At 44.5% G+C, this 23035-nt stretch overlaps 2 protein-coding genes across 2 annotated transcripts; one reads left to right on the forward strand and one right to left on the reverse strand.

Moving 5' to 3' along the window:
• Positions 1–91: 91 nt before the first annotated feature.
• gemin5 (gem (nuclear organelle) associated protein 5) lies at positions 92–13538 on the reverse strand. The gene is made up of 28 exons (XM_056397244.1): positions 13215–13538; positions 12288–12442; positions 11584–11765; positions 11095–11246; positions 10859–10957; positions 10585–10717; positions 10184–10349; positions 9281–9493; positions 8616–8701; positions 8138–8220; positions 7353–7489; positions 6841–6914; positions 6445–6626; positions 6030–6169; positions 5739–5910; positions 5436–5648; positions 5288–5344; positions 5071–5205; positions 4605–4700; positions 4276–4413; positions 3570–3717; positions 3338–3457; positions 3005–3215; positions 2528–2794; positions 2278–2440; positions 1498–1957; positions 939–1026; positions 92–335 (listed from the first exon to the last, which is right to left on the reverse strand). Exons 1-28 carry the CDS (start codon positions 13354–13356, stop codon positions 171–173), a joined length of 4377 nt encoding a protein of 1458 aa, XP_056253219.1. The 5' UTR covers positions 13357–13538; the 3' UTR covers positions 92–170.
• Positions 13539–13665: 127 nt separating this feature from the next.
• On the forward strand, positions 13666–16891 carry mrpl22 (mitochondrial ribosomal protein L22). The gene is made up of 7 exons (XM_056397246.1): positions 13666–13757; positions 13855–13897; positions 14642–14777; positions 14988–15053; positions 15536–15613; positions 15721–15790; positions 16569–16891. The coding sequence occupies exons 1-7, from the start codon at positions 13733–13735 to the stop codon at positions 16778–16780; spliced, it is 630 nt and encodes a 209-aa protein (XP_056253221.1). The 5' UTR covers positions 13666–13732; the 3' UTR covers positions 16781–16891.
• The last annotated feature ends 6144 nt before the right edge of the window (positions 16892–23035 follow it).

Consider the following 23035-nt stretch of genomic DNA (forward strand, 5'->3'; position numbering starts at 1 on the left):
TGCTGCTCCTGTTCCAGCTTCAGGCCGCACAACTCGGCCTCTCTCACGCACATCTGGATGTAGAATCAAACTGACTCAGGATGTTTCATCATCTTGTTATTAAAGATTTTTTTTAATTCAACAAACAGCTGTACAGTGGAAGTGCTTCTTTTAGTCTCGCAGTGAGAGGCTCAGGTGAGGAATCGCTGGGCGGCTTTCAGGACCGGCGGCACTGATGCGTATTTACGGAGCAGGTCTTTGGCCTCCTGCTGCAGGGACTCGGAGACAGACGGTGAAGACTTGGTGAAGTGAAGGAGAACGAGGCAGCACTCGACAACATCTGGATGAGGATACATCTGAGAGAGAAAACAGACAAAAGATGTAACTGCTGAAGACGGAGATGATGAGATGTGGGTGTGCGACTTCTTAAAGTCTGACCACATCAAATTCAACTTTAATCCTTTAGGAGTTCATACAAGAAGGTGAACACCTGGATAAATTATTCATAATCTCCCCAGGACGAACCCCACTGACATTTCCTCCAGCGCCACCAGCAGGTTGATGCTTTTAGTTTTCAGTGACATGATTCCTCTCAGGATGAACTGTGATAACCTCAGTGATCCCTTTAACCTTTCATCCGGTGCCATCATCAGGTCAGAGTTTAATTTGTCCAGAGCATTTCATTTATCACCAAATATTGAATAAGATTAAAAAAAATATTATTTCATTCCCATCAGTCTCAGCTCTACTTTTTGTTTAGTGCTAATTAGCAAATGGTAGCATGCTAACATGCTAAACTAAGATGGTGAATACATACAGTTAACATATCTGCTGGTTGTTGTCATTGTTAGCATTTTAGCTCCGTGCCGTGCAGCCTCATGGAGCCGCTAATGTGGCTGTAGACTCTTTTTTTCTGTTTGGGTCATGCGATCTCATACTGTGTGTGTGTTGTGTCGTACCTTGATTGTGTCTGGCAGGTCAGCCAGCTGTTTCTGGTGCTCTGACATCCTGGTAGACAAAGAGAGGAAGGTCTCCTGATCGTCAGGCCTGAGGGAGAGAAGACACACACAAAGATCAACAACCGTCAAACTGCAGGCAACTACGAGTCTGTTACTAATCAATCCAGGCAGCTCAAACATTTAAAATCTGAACTGTTTGATTATTAAGCTGACTTCAGATCAGTCTCCACTAGCAGTAACTTAGCTGCTGTAAACTCTATATCTACAAACTAAGTGGTAACTACAGCTGCCGGATAATACAATCTACAGTATCTCCCTCTGAAAAGTAGGAGTACAAGTATAAAAAGTGGTGTAAACTGCAAAGTATAAGTTCTACAAAACTGTACTTAACTACAGTACTTAAGTAAATGTACCTATTTATTTCCCACCACTATAAGTCTATGTCACAAAGCGTCTGAACTATCTGAGGTTTCATGTGGTTTTTGAAGCTTCAAACATCACAAAATGGAACAGAACAAGAAACAAGTCCATCATGAATCATCAGTATCAGAGTCCTCACCCCCGTCTGTTATCTGATATCTGCGTGGACGCGTCGGCCTGTTCCTCCCCAGAGTCGAGCTGCTCTCCCTGGGCGTGGCTGTGCTGCAGCACCATGGCCGACAGCCGCTCCTGGATCTGTCTGACTGACCTCTGCGTCGCCTGATACGCAGCGTGAGACTCACACAGGAGAAGTGAAGCATCAAAGTCCAGTTTATCATCCACCTCCCCGTTTGGCGGTGACTCTGACAACCCTTCGTTCACCACCTTGTCCTTCACCTCGTCTCCAGCGCCGGACTCAGCTGCTGAGGGGGGCGACCCGTTCTGGATCTGGTGGTTTTCGCCCGAGCTGCTCCACCAGCGTTCATACAGACGGTGGTACTGGACGAAGGCCTGCAGACTGTCGGCAGCAGCTGAAGCAGCTTCTTCTTCTGTGTGATGAAGGGTTCTGGGATATTTCCTGGAACAAACTGTGACGTCACCTGATGAAACAGAGAACGGTGGCATCACAGCTCAGAAAATAAAAATTATACACACTGTGTTTTTTCCTGGATGATTGACTTGTTAAATCAATAATCAAAAGTACAGCTGATTAATTATGACCAAATCAGTCATAACAGAAATCTTTAGGATCAATATCTGTCTCTGATTCATGCTAAAGAAAAAGTGTATTTAAAGTTGAAATAGTGAAAAATTTCTGTTGCACCAATTCAGACATTAGAGAGAGACAGAGAGAGAGAGAGACAGACAGACAGACAGACAGACAGACAGACAGACAGACAGACAGACAGACAGTGAGTACCATCAGGGAACAGCAGCCTGCAGAGCTCTGCAGAGACACAGAGATGTCCGGCGTCTCTCAGCCAAGCTGCTGCCTGCCACAGTTCCTTCATCAGCTGTCCATCATCATCCATCAACCAGCTCAGTACAGACCGGGTCAGATGGAGGGATGAATACAGCAGAACCTGAGGACGAAGAGAAAGAGACGTGAAGAAAGACAGGAGGACAGCCAGAGACAGGAAACAGCTGGAATCAGTCTGAGGACTCTGTACCTGTCTCAGGGGGACGTTGGTCGTGGGCGCTGGACTCTCCACAGACTTCAGTTCCTGCAGGAGAGCGGTGACGCTGCGATGCCCCGCCGACTTTTGTGAGACGCCAAACTGCTCCTCCCACACGTCTCTCACCCGGTCCAGGATGCTGATGTGACCCTCGCCCGGCGACGCCCACAGGTGGCTGGAGACGCAGGACTGAGGAGCGACCCCAGAGTCGGCCAGCGTCACGGAGAGCAGCTCGGTGACGCAGAGGTGAAGCCTGTGGACCTGCAGACGATGGACATCACTCTTCAAGTCAGTCATCTGACTTTCACAACATCTTTTTCAGACAAAATTATTCACTCTGTTCTTTTAATTCACATTTTTAAAGACTCTGAACCTGCAGGTCTCCTGTTGCATTTGGCTTGTCTTGGTTTGCATGTGTTAATAAGCTGCATGATTTTATTTTCCTGTGTTTGTGATGTTTTTGCCACTTACCAACAGACCCTCCAGTGAGCTCAGGACCTCCTGGGCTCCGACCCAGTTCTCAGCAGCGGCCAGGTCTTTAGCGCACCTCAGCGCCAGCGACTCAGCCAGAGCGACCTCCCCGGAAACTCTGGCCAGGCTGGCCGCCGTCCTCAGCGAGGAGACGTCGTTCTTCCTGGCGATGACTTTGGCTGCGTCGAAACTGGCGCCGGCAGCCAAGTAACTGGGAGAAGAGAGGAAACACAGGTTTAGATAATGTCTGTATAGAGATGTTAGTTTAACCACAGCAGAGAGGTGAGAAACTAAACGCTGGGAGAACGTTTTCTAAATCTTTCCATCTCTCACCATTTGGCAGCAGCAGAGAAATGTCCGTCCTTCTCCAGCACAGAGGCCCAGCAGGTGTAGAGCTCCTTCAGGACCGGCTCGTCTGCCGGCAGCCGGGCTTTCACCAGAGCTATGGCCTCCCTGTCACGACACACACACATATATGAATATCACCTGGAGACAACACTGGCAACAAGAAGCACGTGTGTGTCGTTACATGTCCGTTCAAAACTGAAGGAGTAAAGCGGTGAACCTGTAGAGCTTGTGAGAGCGCAGCAGGTCGACGGCTTCGTACAGCTTGTTGATGGACAGCAGGTGGGACGCTGCCTTCAGGTACTGCTCCTGCAGACACAGCTGCTTGACGAAGGCCTCCACCGCCCGGCTCCACACCTGGAACCCAGCTGGAGGAGCACGTTTCAAAATCAGCAGCAAGAAGACCAATGAAGGAAGGATGAAAGACTAATGTGAGGGAACAAGCAAAGAAGCAAGTCCCTGCTTCTTCTGTCAGATGTTGTTTTTAAGTTTAGAAACTCTTTTGATTTACAAGTTTTATGAAAAGAAATTTATTCCATAGAAACGAAAAATAAATGAGACACCAGTCAAAATGATAGATGTTCCAATAAAACCAAATAAAAAGATCAGTAACATCAGTAAAAATGAGTTGTGACTTTCATAATTCAAATTATAATTCTAGTTATGATTTCAAGTTTAAATAATTTCATGCCAATTATTTATAAAAACTTTTTATTTAATTATTACATAATAATTATGATTATTTCTTCAAATTAGGAGATACTTAGTAAAACTCCAGTGCAACCAGCCCCAGTTGCTCTTAATTAAGAATCTAGTTCTTAAATTAACTAAATGTAATTTAATCAGTTGAATTTTAGCATGGGAGGTTCTGAGTGTCCGTCACAGCTCAGGTTTAACGCGACATGTGTCAGTATTAAAGTCATCACCCATGGGAGCGACGGAGAGCAGGTGGTCGTTCAGCTCTCCCTTCTCTGTGGCGAGCTGCAGCGCCCCCTCCAGGTCTCCACTCCACAGCCGCAGGTACACCACAGACTCATAGTGACCCGCCTCCACGTGACCCTCCTCTGAAGACAGAGACAGACAGACACACACACACACACACACACACACACACACACACACACACACACACAGACACGCGGTGAAGGTGTCAGTTTTTAATTATGTGTTAATTAAACCTTTGAATTTATAAACAACACACAGTACATCTGTGCTAATCTGATTACAACACAAGAAAAATAAAAAACACACACACCTTCAGACTCAAACATGCGGTGCAGAGCCTGTCTGTCAGAGAAGAGGCCGAGGTGGATGTGCTCTCCTTGGCCTGGGACACAGCCTGCAGGGGGCGCTGGAACACACACACACACACACACACACACACGTTAATGGACATAATACAATGCCGAACCCTTTACCCTAACGTCAACCACCACAACTAAATGCCTGACACAAACCTCAACACCAAGTGTTAACTCACATCCCTGTGAAGAGGTGGTACATGCATTAGTTTATTTTTATCTATGTAGATATACATTAATTAATCGTTTCTGTGAGCAGTGACAATAAAAGTGAATCAAATCTTATTGAATCTGAACTCAACCAGATGGAAACAAAGTGTGCGATGCAAAGGCGATCACTCATTCTGACAAACAGTCTCTTTCTATATTCTCATCACAGCCCAGTGAACAGAACCGGGCCTCGGCAGAACTCAGACTCACCGCTGTCGTGTGTGACCGAGGCCAGAGTGATGCAGTCCTGCAGCAGCTCCTCTTTGGGCCGATGGTCCATGGACGTACTGATGGGCAGCATGGAGCGAGGCTTCTTCTTCTTCAGCAGGTTTGAGTCCGCAAACACTGACACAAACAAACCCACACAGTTACAGACACAAACGTGCACACACGCCACTTCCAGCTGAAGTTCAAGTACAAACTGTACCTGGTTTGTCTTTGCTCTTCGCAGCAGCAGAAGATTTTCTTTGTATCTCAAAAGTGGCTGAAACAAAACGTCAGAATTAATTTGTGACGCTTAAAAAAAAAAAAAAAAGGTCCCAACAATCTTACTCTGTTGTTTCCGGCTCCGTTACCTGGGGGAGGTGCAGGACTGTTCGTTGAGCTGACGTCATCTTCCTCATCTTCACCGGACAGTTCCTGTCCCGTCACACTCTTCTCTCCTCCTGTAACCGGCCCTCCGTTCATCTCTGACGCTGCGGCCCCTCCGGCCCCGGGCGTCTTCTTGTTCTTCTTCTTCTGCTTGGGATTGGCTTTCATCTTCTCCCTCAGATCCACCATCTTCTTCCCTGAGAAGTCAAGCATGTGAACGTTAGTGTGTAACCTGTTGTTTTTTAGTGTTGGAGCTTCTGGTTCTGGGTGTTTGAACAGTGTTTCACCTTTAGGTGGTTTTGTAAACTCTTGTTTGGAGACTCTCCACTCCTGCACGGTGAAGTCCTTCCCTCCGGTCCAGATCACATCTGGATCGACGGGAGACCAGTCCGCGCTGAGCAGGTAACCAACGTGACCGCGGTAGTTAGAGACAGCTGCCTCCTGCAGCACGTCCCACACCTGAAGAGAGCATCCAGCAGCGTCACCCCATGTTAGATTGACTGGATTCAAGTGGGTGAATTGAAACAGAGGAAAAGGTCATTTATCATGGTTTTGTACCCATGATGCTTAGTACTAACCTGAGCTGTGCCGTCGTACGAGACGGTGACCAGCCGGGCCTCGTGATGCGGACTCCAGGCCATGCCGGTGATTTTACCTGTGTGACCACACAGCCTGCGGTACGGCTCCGTCAGCACCACGGGGCTCTCTGGAGGATCCTCTGCACGGACACACAACACTCACGTTAAAACCTTTAAATGTTACATCGCTAACACGTGATCTTCATCCCAGAGGAACTACTACAAGTCACAGACGTGCTGTAGGTTTTTATTTTCCTCTTCTTTAGTCTGTGATTTCTCACATTCACTGAGATTTGAACTGGTGGAGCTTGTAGGAGGTGCGGCCCTCTCTGGGAATGAGCCACCTTCAGGGTAAAGAGAGTCCCATGGGCGCTAACAGACTGAGTAAAACGGTGTGTTTGAGGACTCTGCCCACCTATGATGGAGCGGAGATCGTGCACGTAGACGATGGCGTTGCTGGAGCCAGAGGCCAGGAGGCAGTGCAGCTCGGGCGGAGAGCCATGGTCGTGGTGCCACCGCAGCGTGTTGATGATCTTGTGGTGCTGCTGGATGCTGCACAGCAGCTTCAGACCGGGAGCCTGATACACATCGATGCACCTGCAGCAGAGGGTGATTCAGATGAGTAAGTGTGACACCCGCTCATACACCCAGAATGTGACCCAGTTAACAGAGCGCAGCCGTTCACACACAAGCTAATCCATTTCCCTGTCGCCTAAAGACTCTGCTCTGTCATCGGACAGTTGGTCCCTCCCAGGACGCCACAGCACAATTGTCTATTATGAGAAAAGGTCAGGCCAGGTTGTCCACTCACCCGTCCTCGTTGCCGATAGCAACCACTTTCCCATCTGGCTTCCAGCTGAGGTCAGTGTGTGGAGACAGCTTGTGCTGTTGGGAAGCAGAGATCACCTTTATAACTTGTTCAAATCACTTCATTCACATTCAAACAGATATCTGCTCCATCAACGCGTCCACACTGACGACCTCAAGTCTGTCAGCTTCTCCTGTGACGTTCCTGGGTGTTTTCTCCACCCTGAGAGGTGTGTGTGTGTGTGTGTGTGTGTGCGTGCGTGCAATATCATTTTATATTACGACATTAAAACTACTTGCATCCATTTGAAAAGATACATAGACCAAGAGTGGATCCCTCTGGGGGCACTCAGCATCTAGCTGTTACTTTCTAACGACATGCAGAAAGAGGCTGAAGAGCTCGACTGCTTCAGGATTCTGCACAAAACTGGAAGGACGGTTCACGAAGAGTCCAAATCTCCCAGACAGCCAGAGAATTACATCATCATATCATCATCACGTCAACTTCGCTCCCACCTTGATGTTGTTCGTGTCTCTGATCAGCCTGTCGATGTCGGACGCCTCTCCGCTCAGCTTCGACGGGTCGTGCTGCAGGATGACGCCTTCGCCGGCGCAGCTGTACAGGCTGTAGGACGACTTTCCTCCCGCCGCACCTGAACATCACATGCACAGACTTACAGATGGTTTCAGGTTGATGGAGACTAATGTTGATGTTAATTGTTGAGATTCTGCATGAAGCCAATTATCTCAAACACTTCCTGGTTCAGCTGTGATTTAGCATGTTTGCAATTAATTGGACAATTTAATGTTTCACATATTTGTGTCTTGTTTAAAACTAGTTTAATGGCTCGTACACCTACGTCCCTTCATCTCTATTATAAAGCTGTGTCGAGCAGAGTTTCCCCATGGCTCAACAGAAAACTATGAAACTCCAAGGTTGTTGTCACCTGCATTTATCTGCTCAATAGCAGGTAAAATGTGTAGTTTACCCTTCATTCATGCAAACTCAAAGGATTTAATATAAAGAACAAGGAGCAGCAGGTAAAAATCTACTTCCTGCATCTTGATATCGCCATGAGTGGCTGAAGGGGGGGGGGGGGGTGAACAGTCAGTGTTTTCTGAGCTCATTCAATTACAGACGATTACAAAAGGGCGAGCAGAAATGTTTCAGCTTTTTTTTTTTTTTTTTTTTTCTGTTTCGCTGACTCGCTGCTTTTCGGCTTCCCGCCGCCGGTGTTTTTGCTGGGTCAGAGCGTTCGGGGCAAACAGCAGCAGTTGCTAAGAGTTCATTAGGAACTTACCAAATGACATCGGGGGCACTGGGGGTCCCCAAGCCAATGTGTACACTGTTTTTCGGTGATAGGAGCTCGATATCTGAGGAGGCCTGGGAGGAGACGGAGCAGAACAAATGACCAGTCAGGAGTAAAGGACGTGGACAGCTGCAGGAAAATGGAACATCGGGGACCCCAAAGGGATTATGGGAAGGATCCACAAGGTCCCCCGTGAAAAAAAACAAAAACGGTTCAACTTCATGACTTTCACTAAAAGTTCCCAAACTTAAAGTGCAACTGAAATCGCAACAGTCATCTGTTTTTGCAGGTTGGGGGGGGGGCACTCTTCACAGCTTTTATTAGCACATTGCTGCACTTCTCTACGAGCTACTTTCTCAAAAATGCTAATTTACACCCGTAGTCCCCAGGCAGGTCACATAAAACTGAAAACTACTGGAAACCATCAGGTGACGAAACTTAAGACAAAAGTAAAATGTGAAGAACTTACTTGTTTGAAAAGACGTCGTAGATTCCGACTTTACCATCGTCTGTTCCAAAGGACAAGGATCCCTCCCTGTTCGGGTGCCACGCCAGCTGTGATGAGAGAAAAACTTTCCTAATGCATCTTTATCTCAACCGCTTCTCCTGCGTTATCTCACAGTTTGTGAAAGGAGTAATGGCCAGACGCCTGATATCGTTCAGCTGTTGTCATTAACCTCAGACACGACTGAGGTTTCAAACATTACAATGAAAAATATTAGGAGAGAGTGTGTATGTATGTGTGTGTGTGTGTGTGTGTGTGTGGCCTTATCAGCAGCTCAGCTGAGGAATTTATTAAAAAGCCGACTTTCTGACAGCAGAGAAATGTCATTGTTTTCTTTTTCCTCGCTGCTCTGAGATTTCCTCTTCTAATATATTTCACAAAACTCCCAGAGCCTCAAATACAGACTATATGAATTACAACTACTCTAAGTTGTCTTCATCACTCCCAGATATACGATGGGCTAATACCATAGATCAGCGCAGGCAGCTGTTTTTGTGAATATCTTTTCTATAGACTTGTTTTTACAAACAAATAAAAAGAGGCTACATGCTTTGTTGAATCCTTCAGAAGTCAATTAAAGTTCATGTTTCACTTCGATAAACTTCCACGAGGTGTTTTAAACTTCTTACCGCCGTGACCTTGGACTTGATGCCCTGCCAGAAGGACCTGGTGTCGTACTGGTTCTGGGTGGTCAGCGTGTTCCAGACCCGGATCATGCTGTCGCCGACGCCCAGCGCCAGACACCCTGCACCCACGGGGGAGAAGGTCAGGGTGTAGACGAAGCCGCCCAGGGTGGGAAGAGTCCAGCAGCAGTCCAGAGAGTCCAGGTCCCAGCATTTAATCTGGAGGATAAAGACTCAGGTCAGGGCTGTTTGCAGATGCACGACTCCTTCAATATATCGGCTTGCTAAAAGCAACAAGATGAACCAGCTATTAGTCGGATGCTAAGCTAACCCAACTAGCTGCTGACTGTAGCTTCATATTTAGTAGACAGATATGAGAGTTGTACCAGTTTTCTCATTTGCACTTTCCTGCTGAGAGTTACATTATATATATATATATATATATATATATATATATATATATATATATATATATATATACACACACATCTCAGCCTCATCAAGCTTGTTGCTAATCAACAGACAAAACAAGAGCAATAAAACTAGAAGAAGAGTTGATTTAATGTAAGTGTTCATTCACCAAAATTGAGTCAATTCAGGCTTTTCCTGCTTTTATAGAGCAGAGACTTCCTGTGTTGAAATAAAGGTCAATATCTGCTGTTACTCAAAGGTATGAGTTTCTAAAAGAGCTGTGTAAGGGGGCTGAGACTGCCGTGAATGTCAAGCAAGGACTGACTCATGATTTGGTATTTCAGCCCTAAAAGATATCTCTACCTGGCCCGGATGAAAGGTCATCAAAGCCCCGTCCAATAACAAATAAATATATATTATACAGCAGACCTACAAAAAAGTGAAGTTTGCCTGGATGTGTCAGAACAAAGGTTGTTAGAAGCTCCTGCTGTGACGCACCTCTCTGTCCATGGAGGTGCTGATGAGCAGCTCTCTGTCGTCCTGCAGGTGAACTGAACTCATGTTGAAGACGATCCTGCTGTGGTTCTGACCGTCTGAAGACGTGCCCAACAGAGTCCACCGCTGCTTCCCCGACTTGGTGAGGTCCCACAGCACCAGCTCACCACTGAGGACGCACACAGACACAAACCCAAGAAGGCTCATAACTAATGTAGGCATTTGTTAAATAACGTCTCTGTAAAGTACTTCTGCACCGATAGCTCCTCTCAAAACACGATATATCATCAACACATACGTGCACAACAAATGACCAACACTGCTGAAAGCCACTACAGAGCTCTGCTGTTATCGTGTTTCATCAGGTTGCCTCTGATGTTCTGATTAAAAAGACGCGCGTGTACCCGAAGCAGCTGGACACCAGTTGTGTCGGTCGTCCCTTCGGCCAGTGGACGCTGAGCCAGAGTCTCTCTTTAACTCCGGGGTCGACCGCAGAGCCTCTTTTCTTCAGATACGGCAGCTTCAGAGTCATCACACCTGCAGGTGGAGGACGACGAGAGGATCCATCTTACTTAAAAGGACGTCAGCAGTGAGTGTGATAAATGACGACTACTGACTCTCCTGCAACTAGAATCAATAGAGAATCTAATTTGGTTGAAACTTGGCTGAATCTCTCACCTTTGCCCTTCACTGTGCTCCAGATCCTCACCGTCTGGTCTTTGCTCCCAGAGGCCAGATAGCAGCCCTTCTCCTCCCCTGCACACGCTCCATTAGTTACTATAGGATAAAACCAACAACCGTGTTCCATCACCACTTAGTGTCTTTGTCTTTGTCCCAGCAAAATCTTGTCAGTTGTGTAAAAGAAACTGCACTAAGCGAATGTGGGACTGGTGTTTGTATGAACTGACCGCTACCTTCACTGTCCTCGGGTCTGCTGCAGAGGGCGTCCTCGCCGGGGAGAGGCGACCACGCCAGCGAATGGATCTCATCGTCGTGTCCACGGAGACGCTGCATCACCTCGCCTTTCTTACTCACGTCGATCAGTACGATCATCCCGTCCTTGTACCTGCGACAGTGCAATGACAGCGTCGTCACAGTCACTGATGTTTCCATGCTTCTTTGGTTTTGCTGATAAATGTTGTGCGTGTGAGAGCTGAAACTAATTTTCAACAGCTGTGATTCGAGACAGACAGCGGAAACAGAGCGTCTGTCTGCAGACGTCAGATTTAAAAGATTTTTATTTGATGAATCTTTCAGAAGCAAATAAAAAGAAGTTTTGTGGATGCTATTTTTTTTTTCTTTAAATGGGGGGCTCCAGAGAGATGTTTGAATTTCTTTCTACATAAGTAAGTTTAAGTATTTCAGGGTTTTGTTGAGAAGAAAACCATTTTAAATCTTCTTACCCGACGGCCACAGAGTTCCAGCTGTGAGGGGAGCAGGTGAGACAGAAGATGGTCCTGGGCTCGGGAAAGAAGCTGGCAGTGTCTCCTGTGTTGTACCAGTGACAGACAACGATGCCCTTCTCATCCCCCGACACCACCAGGTTCTTATCCACCGGGGACCAGTGCACTGCTGAGACGGGGCTCTGCGAGGGGACAAAACAGCTGTAAGCGACGTCATGTTCACACTGTACGACAAAATAATGAATTAGTCTGAATTCAGTGGAAGGTTTTCGTATCTTATGATGGTCAAAATGCTTTTGATGTCTCCTTTACAATGAAAGGAAAATAAGTAATGCCCTCTCTAGCTTTGACCACCAATAAAAACCCCCTTGAGACAGTCACTGAGTTTCTGCAGAAGAGCCAACTGTAGAAATGTGTTGAGCCGTTTGTCAGAGTGAAAACTGTCCTCTGCATCCAGTCGAGCTCGGATGCTTCATTTCTCCCCAGACTGGGACAGCGGTCCAGTGTCTCCATGACAGCACAGAAATGTGAAACCAAAAATGTGTGACAGTGTCTGAACAGAAGAAAAATAAAATGCCTTTGCTTCAGAGCTGAGAAAGCTGCCTCCTGCTTACCTTCTGCTGCTGGTACAAAGCAGACAGCAGCCTGAAGGGGGCGCCAGCATGGTGTGTGTCGAAATGCAACAGTGGCGATGAGACACTCACCTGATGAGCTGCATGCTCCTTGATCAGCGTCCTGTTGTCCGAGTCCCAGAAGCGAATACTCCCATCAGCGGCGGAGCTGACACAGATGTGACTCTGTCCTGCGTGCTGACAGAACGAGAAGCCTGACACCAGGTCTTTATGGCCGACGAGCTCGCCTGAGACACACAGAGGTTTGGACGTCAGTGTCATCACAATGCAAAGACAGGACAAAGGCCACAAGGTGCTGAAACATGAGTGGACATTTGCTCGGGAGGTTCAAATGAAAGATGCTACTGAATTGCATTATGGGAATGGATCCTCTGTTTTTGGAGGCTCATGAAAGTGCATTAAACAAATTATGATTGATTAATTATTTAATCTAAAAAACTGACTATCACAGTTTCTCAGTGCCCGACATTTAACATCTGCATATTGTTTGTTTTAACAAAGTTCTCCAGTTTACAATGATGAAACACATTAGAAAAGCTGAAGCCAACGAATGGGTCATTTTTGCTTGATAAATGGATTAACGGATTCACTGATTGTGAAAATTTGTTAAACTGATTGATCATCTGATCTTTCCAGCTCAAATCACAAGGGGATTGTACAGTTTTAATGCTCAATCACCCATTTAAAAAAGTACATCACTGATGTAAATGTTACTTGAACTTGGGTAGATTAAACATCAAAGATTTAATTGATCTTTCTATGGCTGACGAGTTGGTTAATCAACTAATAGTTTTCAGCACTGGCCTTTTCCTGTAACTTCTCCATCCTATAACTGAGATTTGTTTCTCTGACAGCACAGACTCCCAACATCAGCTTGATTTGGACAAAGACACGACTTCTACCGGTGTTTAACACATTTTCTGGCAGCAGGGACTTAAACACAAACAGCAGAGTGAGCCGCGTGTTGTGTGTGAAGTCCAGCAGTGACAGCAGACTCACCTACAACCCTGCAGGAGGATGCAGACACATCAATCAAATAAATGATGTTTTTAGCTCCGACGCCCAGCAAACCGCCGCTGTTGACATCACTGCAGCGCGAGCAGTACCAGTTGGGAGAAGCGGGAAGCGACCTTTCGTGCATGGCGCCTCGGATAGTTAAAATTTATTTATTTTTCTCAAATAAAGTCTGAAAATCCAAAACCAAACTTCTCACATGGTACCCGCACTATCGTAGCTACAACATTAACTGCCGTACGATCGGCGCACTGTCGTAAATTTTGCCGGTGCCGACTACGGCATTGTAGTTGGGTCAAACCGTGCCGAGTTTGCTTTCTCAACCCACATTTACACACGTTAAAAAACACAGTATTACCAATAGATTTAACTACCAACGTGTTGTCAGGTGTAATAGGTTATATACACCGTGAAGGCGGCAAATAACAAAGCAAACGTCGCAGCTAACGCTGTAAACATAGCTAACGTAAAGCTAACAGGAGAGTGTCGTAAAAAAATGCAAGATGGCGACGGCAATGACAGGACGTGGTGAGAGAAATGCAGCCTGTTTAAATACAAATTTTCCATTAAATAACACTAATTACATCTGCTGACGATGTTTTAATGGATTGATGCTTGTTTTCAGGTTTCGCTTTTATTAGGAATCTATCTGGGGTGTTACACTCAAGGTAAGATATCAGTAGAGCATCATAGTTACAGCTGACTTACCTCTCGCTTTAGAAGGGCAAATTAGCTGGAAATAATGGTTTGTTTATACTAGTAACTTAAATACTAACCATGTTACATGCAGCGATAACAACGACAATGTCCTTGGTGGTATTTACAAAGAGAAGGAGGGCTTGTGAATTACTAGCTAAAGGGACATTTTATTAGGTTAGTTTAAAGGATGAACATGTTGATTGGTTTAACAAATCAATTAAACGAATATACGTAATTTAAAAAAAAAATTTAAAATATCGACTAATAATGACGGATATGTAAGTGTTTTCTCTTATTTTACCCAATTAATACTGACCTTTATCTTTCTTACTATGAGGAAATGTACACACATAGACATCTATAGAGCATGTCACACGATAATCAATTTTTAGGTATAGGCACAGGAAGCAGCATGTGCACAGATACTGTATATTCTGCAGTTAGGAGTAGAATTGTCAGTCTTTATTGCTGAGGAAAAACACATGTCCTTAATGCTGAATAGTTTGGCAGACAGAGACCTGTAGCACCTCCCAGAGGGCAGAGCCTGGAATAGATATTGTTAAAGATAAGATTAGTCACATTTGATTGTATCTGGTCTTTTGATTTTTCTGTTGTTTTACAGTGATTCATTTGATAGTTTGTGAGAATCTATGATTTAAGGATGGTCTACAGTCACATACATTTCTTTTCATCTTTACTCTACATCTCTCTAGACTACAGGCTCTGGGTGGCAGTCCTCAGCAGCTCTCATGTCTCCACACCAGCACTTCACTGGAAGCAAAACACTGGGAGAGGAGGAACAAAATGGTGTATCCACCTCAACTGTCAGAAGAGCCTCGCAGACCAGCAGTGAGTCTTTCTGAGTTGATATAAGGACTTACTGACTGCCCTGCTTCTGACTTTGTTTGAATAGCTAACCGCAGAGTTATAGATGTACAGTGTATGTATGTTTATATAGAAGCTGAGGAGTCGTCTCTGTATGTTTAAACAGTGTAAAAGTTGATCCATGACTCCATCATCTCCATCATCTGATGACTTTTGTTTGTTTTTTTCCCACAGGAGATCCACCACAGTAGGAGGCAGATTAAGTACAGCAAAGACAAGATGTGGTACCTGGCCAAAATGGTAAGACCTACAACCGAGACCTTTCTCATCAATAGCATCAATCTGTATCACACTATCATATCTGTCCACTTTAGTTATCTTGCACCATTCACCTCCAAAAGCTGATGCTTGTTCAACAGACATTCCTTCTTATGTCACAAGTGAAAATAGTATTTCTTAGTAGTTTCTTAACATTGTCAGGTTTCTGTGAACACTATTTACTATTTTGACATCATCTACTGTGCTTAGAAGATGAAAATAAATCTGGCATATGTGTGCCATGATTATCTGGCAGTTTGTGTACTTTGATGCATTACTGTACAAACCTTCTATATGTTATATGCTGTTTTCACGTGGTTGTTCTGTTTATGGAGCCACTGTGGTCTGGGTGCTGCAGATACAAAGCAGCCTCCTCAGGCAGTGCAACTCCCCCTGTCGTCCTAACAGCTGCGCAACAAAGGCTCATTTTGTCGTTTCATCTCACCGTTTGTTCTCCGTCGCAGATTAAAGGGATGAGCATTGATGAGGCCGTTGCCCAGCTGGAGTTCAATGACAAGAAAGGGGCTAAGATCATGAAAGAGGTTCGTAGCTCCGAGCTGTCATTTACTCATATTTTTCATTTCATCCTCCATCCTGTCTTTGCAGTAGATGTGTATGGATGAATGTCACAGCTCTTTGTTTGTTTCAGGTCCTTCTTGAAGCTCAAGAGATGGCAGTCAAGAATCACAATGTAGAGTACAAGTCCAACCTGTATGTGGGTGAGTGTCTGTAGCACTGACAACTGCACAACACACAAGTACAGCCTGCTCTATATTCATCATTCATTCCATTTTTATTAAAGACACAGCTCATGGGGGGGGGGGTTCACAACAAAATAATCAGACTTTTCCAAACTGTAATGGCAGTGGTTCCTCATTCCAGATGAGAGGTCCCAGCTTCTTGGGGCTTTAAGCAGCAGCCTCATACTGTCATTATAAGCCACATGAGTGTCTGCATGCTGCCACAGGTGGGGCAGGGAGAGAGATCTTAACTGTCTCTGAGCAAACACAGTCAGTCTTTTGGTTTCTAGTTAAGGTGGAAGCTAATGTGCGTTGTTGCTACAGGTCTCTGCTGTAAGTCATTTTGCCCCATGTACTGATGCCTGGGATTCGTTAACGTCTCAACATGAAGCAGTTGATAGAAAGTAGTTTTTGAGGCATCCTGCTAACTAACAAGAAAAAACAGACAAGACTAAATTCTGTGTGTCTATACTGTATCTAATGTATTTTAATGCAGTGTTCTTTAAATATGTAGACTTGAATGTTGAAAGATCTTCAATTTACAGTAATCTCATATTGGTCCTCACACGCGCAGCAGATTTCCTTGAGTTCAGATGCTGTGTGACAGAGTGAGTCATTTATGTGGCGTCGCAGCCGTAATTACAGATAAGCTCAGACTCACTTCCATTTTTATTTTGACCTGTCGTCATTCAAAGGCACCTCCGCAAAGTAAATGAGTTGTACTGTCCCTTATCGCTCTCTTTCTGTTTATCTGCAGCTGAGTCCTACTCCGGCAAAGGGAGGTACCTGAAGCGGATCCGTTACCACGGCCGCGGGATGTTTGGCATCATGGACAAAGTTTACTGTCACTACTTCGTCAAGCTGGTGGAGGGCTCGCCACCCAAACCGGAGCAGAAGAAGACAGGCTTCGACCAGGCCAAAGAGTACGTCCAGAACCTCAAGAGCCGAACCATCATCCACAGCCTGTAGATCATGTGACCGAGTACTGTTTCACATGTACTTTTTACTGTGTGTCTCTGTGTGTGTGTGTGTATGTGTCATTTGACATTTGTAAATAAAAAATGACTGACTGGATAATGATACCTTCTAGTATTTGTATTTTTTCATTGTTTTTTATATGTATGCTTGTGATACTGACTGTGGTCCATCAGTGTTTATCTCGCACATTCAGAACTTTACACAGATCCCCTGCAGTAAAATACATGACCAAAGAAACACACCACATATCAGGTTAGTCAGTTCATTCACACTCATCTCATTCAACCCATAATCAGATGTTCTTCTCCTCCTTGCTGCCTTAATTGGAAGCAGCTGCTACCTGCACAGGTGTGCTGATGGCAGAGGAAACTGGGTCAGGGGTTAAGTTACAGAAGTAATGAAACTGTGATAAGGTTTTGGGATTTATTTGAGTGACTGACCTGGGATATGGTGTTTCTGTTAATAAGTTATACGGGTTCAACCTGAAAACTGACACTGGAGTTGCATATTGTGAGAAATGGATGGTAATTGATGTAATTAGATTTTGGTTGGTCCAGGGGGAGGGGCTTGGCAGTTATAACCCTCTGGCCAACAAGCCTCTCCAGTGGCAGTCCAAGACTCTGAGGGTGACAGCTGTAGAGAACTTTGGTTGATCTGTTTTACTGTGGACGTCCATGTTTTTCTTCTCCTCATTATAAAAGCAGCACTTCAATCTACTTTTGTGACTCAAGCCATCCTGTTATTTTTGTGACAGTCCAGCTCTGACTGTTCCTGATATAAAAACACCTGACTACACCACTAAACAAGAAAACTGCTCTGTACCACCCCCCAACACAAAAATAGAGTCCCGTGTGTGTGTGTGTGTGTGTGTGTGTGTGTGTGTGTGTGTGTGTGTGTGTGTGTGTGTGTGTGTGTGTGTGTGTGTGTGTGTGTGTGTGTGTGTGTGTGTCAGCCTGTCACTGCTTCACTGTGATGGGTGTGGTAGTTGGGTTGGGGTGACAGCAGTCACCACAAACTCCTCCCGTGAGTCCAGACCTGTCAGCCTGGCTGTTCTTCATGCCTTCACTTCCACCTGCGGACGCTCACGGAGCCGACGTCACAAGATGCAGGAAACAATGAGCTGGAAGTGATTGACTTCGGTCTGGAGGAAAGAGGAAGTTTATGTTGGATTTCATAGGCACCAGCAGCCGTGGAAGTCATTTTTATAATGTTTAACTCCACTTCATTATTTTTTGAATGTTTTCCTGTGTCTGAGAAACGACATAATTTACTTTTAATTTGTTGCTTTTTTCTGCCTCTTCTTTTTGTTGCTTCTGTGTTTTTGTATTTAAAACTCCCATAGAATGTAGTAATGTTTGCGTCTTTTATGCCTTCATCTATTTATTATTAGCATTTCTCAGCCTCCTACTAATCATTATTACCTGTTGTAATGAACTGAATTTAGAAGAAAACAGAAAAGCCTTTCGGAGAACAAACCAGGGGATTTGTATTTTCCAAAGGTCGCAGTGTGTCAGTGTTGTTAAGGCTCAGAGCTTTGGTCTCTGCTGTTCCTAATTGGCCTTTAACTTTCCTCTTCCTGATGTGAGTGATCCGGCTCGTGTGTCCTCCCGCCACCACGTCTGCCCCAAAAGCCCTCGTCAGCTCCGAGCAGCTCCGAGTGTATTTTCAAATAAAATGCCATATGCTGGCCCCAATTTCAGCAGAGAAGTGCCCTCAATCTCAGGTTGGAGTCCGACTCGGTCCCACAGCACAAAGCAGCACCAACCTCTGAAAAGAGCAAAAGGCTTCATCTTCCTCCTTTTTTTTTTTTTCTTTTGATTTTTCCCTCTCTGAACACAAACATGAAAACATTTTAGTAAGATATTTATTATTTGCAATACAATTATTTACAAGTTCCCGCCACTAGCAGCAGCAGTTCTGGTTTTACGCTGCCAAAAAAAAACAGCCATTTGCGAGTGGGAAGCCGGTGAGGGATCAAATTATTATCAGGTCCTCTTCACAGCGGGATGGGGAAGCCAAAACTATTACTGACCATGATACACTTGGAAATATTTGCCATAATGTATTAATATGGGCCAACCAAATGTTCAGTTAGTTTTGACATATTTAAAAAATAGTGAGAGTAAAAAATAACTGACTGGAAACAGACGGACATGAAGAAAAAAAGACAAGAACCACATTGAAAAACATCATGATACAAAAAAATGATTGATTATATGCTGACTAATGTCTCTGTCCACGGAAGAGTGTGTCCTTGAGGCATTCTCGATAAAAAGTTTGAAATAAAGAAAAAACTGAAAGGAATTGTTAACTAAATTAGCATATAATAAATAAATCGCCTGAGACTCAAACCCAATTTCACCAGATGAAAGTCTTACACAGGATTCACTCACCTCACCTTATCATCTCTGCGAGCTTTGCTTCTTGTTACACAATCTCACCTGACTTCCTGAAGCGTTTCTGGCAGAAAACCTTCATAAAATACATTTATAGCCAAGAGATGGAACTGTAACGTTACGTAACTTGCTAACACACATTATATGTACCTTGTGTTAGTGCATGGATTAATTTATAAATCACCTAGAGGGAAACATGAAGGCTTTTAGTCAGATTGAGACTGGGGTAGTGGTGCACTTCACCCTCTTGTGGATGAAATCAGTATTACAAAAGCAAACTGAAAATCCTGATGGAAAAAAAACCGGTGAACTTGCTTGTCTTCTGTTGCCACTAATTAACCAAATGAATCCCTTCAAACAAATGGAATTAAACATTGTTTTGATCGTTACAACAGATTGCACCTACAGTCCAAGTATGGAGTCTGTCTGGGGTTTTTCTCAAGGTGGATTAAAAACCTTTGGTGAAAATCCATGGCATGATTGGTTAGTGTTCCTTTAAATACACTGAGACTAATTGAAAGATTGAATGGATCCATGAGGTCAGTAAACTGAGCAGTGATGCATTCAAGAGCACTGAGGAAAAAAAACAACAACAAAATACTGCACTGACTTTTGTTTTCCTTCTCTCCAACTATAATCTTGAAAAGACAGACAAAGACAAACACACACACACACACACACACACACACACACGCACGCACGTACACACACGACTCGAGTGTGATGTCTCCACCAATTAGTCTGCATTGTACAGATGACTGCCTCCGCCCGGTGGCTACAGACGCAGTTACACACTGAGATTGAAGTGAAAAATGTTTGGCAAAGCTTCGGCCAATAAACCTGAGAGGTTCGGGGTCCGTCTGGGCTTTCTGTCAGATAACAGCAAGTTTCTGTGAGTCATGTTGGTGAGGGGGCAATACCGCTGATTAATGGATGTTAAGATACCGTGCCGTTTGTGTGTGTGAGGGAGTGAACGAAAATGTGTGTGTAGTATATTATCGAAGGACCATACCGGTGTTTTTGCATGATTTAGCTCGTTTACTTTAAGCTGATCATTTTGATAATTGTGCTCCATGGTTCTATAAAGATTAACAGTCCCAACTCAAGGTCCACTTACCAGCTTTTTACTTGACTTTCAAATGTACAGCAGCAGCTGTTGCTCAGATGTCATAGAGAGGGAATAAACTACTGTAAGTGTCCCTTTAGTTGGGATTCTTCAGTCAAACTGTTTCCAAGCTCAAGAATTAACTCAACTTTTCATGGAATAATTGAACATTTGAGGGAAATGTGAGTCAGACGAGGGGACTGACATCACTCTCATGTCTGTGCATTAAGAGCTAGAGTATAAGCGTCAAGTTGTGACAAGACGCAGCTTGTATTTCAACAGACGACGCAGTTAAATGCTCAAGGAAAAGCTAGTAAGTGGACCTTGAGTAGGGACTTTTTTTAAGGTTAGCTTTTCTTTTTGTTGTCTGTTGTTGTCGTACATGTCGTAGGATAATGACTCACTAATTTAGCAGTAAAACACACTCATCACACAGCAAGGTGCACATTCAAGCCAGCATTCCTTTATCCGGTACATGAGTGTGTCCTGGTAATGGTCACGACATGTCCCGCCTCCCTGGCTCCATTCCAGCCAGTGACATTTACTGCACGTCGTAGCCCTCTCTCTCTCTCTCTCTCCCCTTGTTTCCTGTCTGTGTTTTCACCATCAGCTCTCCGATAAAGGCAAAAATGAACCCAAAAAAATCAACAGATTTTCCTCGTATATCCACCACACACACTCATACTGTAAGTGCGTGTGGGAATAACACATCATTTTCACAATCCAAATGTGTTTTGCCACGAGTCACTGGTGTGGTGAAACATTTATTTTCCTCCACTGTGGTTTCATGAGAAGTAACATAAATAAATGATCAAAAATGAGACACTAAGGTTCTATCCAGCTCTGTTTGCCCCACCTCCCTCCCTTCCACCACCACCACCACCCCACCGCAGGGATGCCATGGTGGTATTCAGTGGTTACATGAAGTGAATTATGTATCATCTCTTTCCAAGCATGAGCTCATCCGCCAACAAGACAAGAAAAAAACGTGCTACCAGTGCTGGGAATTAACTGCTACAAAGATTCAAATCCTCTGGACTGTATTATTCATGACGGGTGAAACTGTGCATTGAAAATATTCTGTAGACAAGCGCACGCTACACTGCACAACCCGGGCCACCACACACACACACACACACACACACACACACACACACACACACACACACACGTACATACACACACCTGGATAAAACAAATGGATGTCATGATGCTTCCTTTCATTTGTTTTTAATGTCGCTTGTCGGTCATTGTGCCGCGCGGCCCAGAGGAGGCTCAGATTGAGAAACAAATAGAAATCAGAAGCCAGTTGTGCAGGGAGTGCCTCGGGGTGTTATTCATTTCCTTTTAACTTTCCCATTTTATGTTTTTTTTTCTCTCTCTCTCTCTCTCTCTCTCTCTCTGCCTCCCTGTCTCTCTGTGGTGGTGGTGTGCAGAGAACGACAGCCACAAAATGGTGTTAGCTCCCAAATGAAAGCTTCGGCACAAACGCCACAGAGCAGGCTGCCTGCTGGCCGGCGCTGGATGCTTTGCCCTTGAGAAACAAATCCAGACACCAAACACTTTGTTGGCTCTCTGGACAGCCTCCAATAAAGTGGCATTCACCTCCTTTTCCTCCAGAAAAAGCTCACAGTCTTTATCTGCCTGAAAAGGGACACATCTGTTTTTAAAAGAAAAGAGAGGAAGGAAGAAGCAGAAATGAAAGTATGTGAGCTCAATATCTTTAGTTTTTATTGGGAACAACAACAGCGAGGCTCAAAAAAAGACGTATCATCACACTCTTCAGTGTAAGAGATACTCCACCTCACTGCCTTTGATCCTTCAATCTTTTGAGATTAAGCCTTGTAGGCTATAAAGGTGGTTGTCAAAGGATCATGGTTTCCTTCATGAGAATAGTATCTGTGGTCATTCGTGTCAGCCACAATGATTTCTGATGTTTTTCACAGCAGAAAAACAGAAACAGAAACTCAAACTATTACTGGAAGTCCACCTCGCCCCTGTCTATCTGTATATCCATCCATCGCTTACCAATGTTTTGTTGGCAATAGTGCTATAGATAATAGAGTTATTTGTAAGTTTTGCTATTGCTACATAGTCATTGTTTTCCTTTTATTTCTATCACTTCTTTTCCTCTACTGATGTTAGCATGCTAACCAGCTAGCCCTGGCGCAGGCTGACCTTGTAATTACTTTCCGATACTGAGTCACTTTAGTCCAGGCGAATCCAAGTGAAAAAGGAGACCTTAACTCCTGCGCAACTTGGCCAATGCTTAGGTACGTGGTGTTTATGAATCAATCTCTTCATTTTTGAACTGTCTCTCTCCACGTTCTCTCCAGCCTGGTTTGCCAACTTTAGAAACATGTATAATTACCAATGAAAACACCCCCGAAAAGGGAAAGTAGATACAGATCAGCTGAACAGCAGATCTGCGTTTAAATCATCAGGCCTCCCTCCTCTGCTTTGTGTTAACGCTTTGTTCAAGTAACACAAATCCCCCATTAGATTCACAAACTCTTTCAAAAAAGCTCAGAGAAAAGAGACACCTGAGTGCCCTGAAATAATGCATGTTATGAAATGATGATGTATATGATCTGATCAAACAGAATATAATTGAGAGCAGATACACTGAACTAACAGGAGTCAGAGGTGGCAAATTGCCTTTTGGGTAAAACTTTGATCATGAGGAGATGGTGATCAATATTCAGTTATATACTCATACTTCCATGTAGGTTTTCATGACCCACC

This window comes from Seriola aureovittata, chromosome 15, assembly GCF_021018895.1.
Source record: "Seriola aureovittata isolate HTS-2021-v1 ecotype China chromosome 15, ASM2101889v1, whole genome shotgun sequence".
NCBI classification, from domain to species: domain Eukaryota; kingdom Metazoa; phylum Chordata; class Actinopteri; order Carangiformes; family Carangidae; genus Seriola; species Seriola aureovittata.

Coding starts and splice junctions, on each gene's coding strand:
- gemin5 (XM_056397244.1), bottom strand. CDS start 13,356: ATGCACGAAAGGTCGCTTCCCGCTTCTCCCAACTGGTACTGCTCGCGC. Junction 5,345..5,435: donor CAGTCCTGCACCTCCCCCAG/GTAACGGAGCCG, acceptor GTTTTGTTTCAG/CCACTTTTGAGATACAAAGA. Junction 2,441..2,527: donor CCAACGTCCCCCTGAGACAG/GTACAGAGTCCT, acceptor CTTCGTCCTCAG/GTTCTGCTGTATTCATCCCT.
- mrpl22 (XM_056397246.1), top strand. CDS start 13,733: ATGGCGACGGCAATGACAGGACGTG. Junction 13,758..13,854: donor GACGGCAATGACAGGACGTG/GTGAGAGAAATG, acceptor GCTTGTTTTCAG/GTTTCGCTTTTATTAGGAAT. Junction 13,898..14,641: donor TCTGGGGTGTTACACTCAAG/GTAAGATATCAG, acceptor ACATCTCTCTAG/ACTACAGGCTCTGGGTGGCA.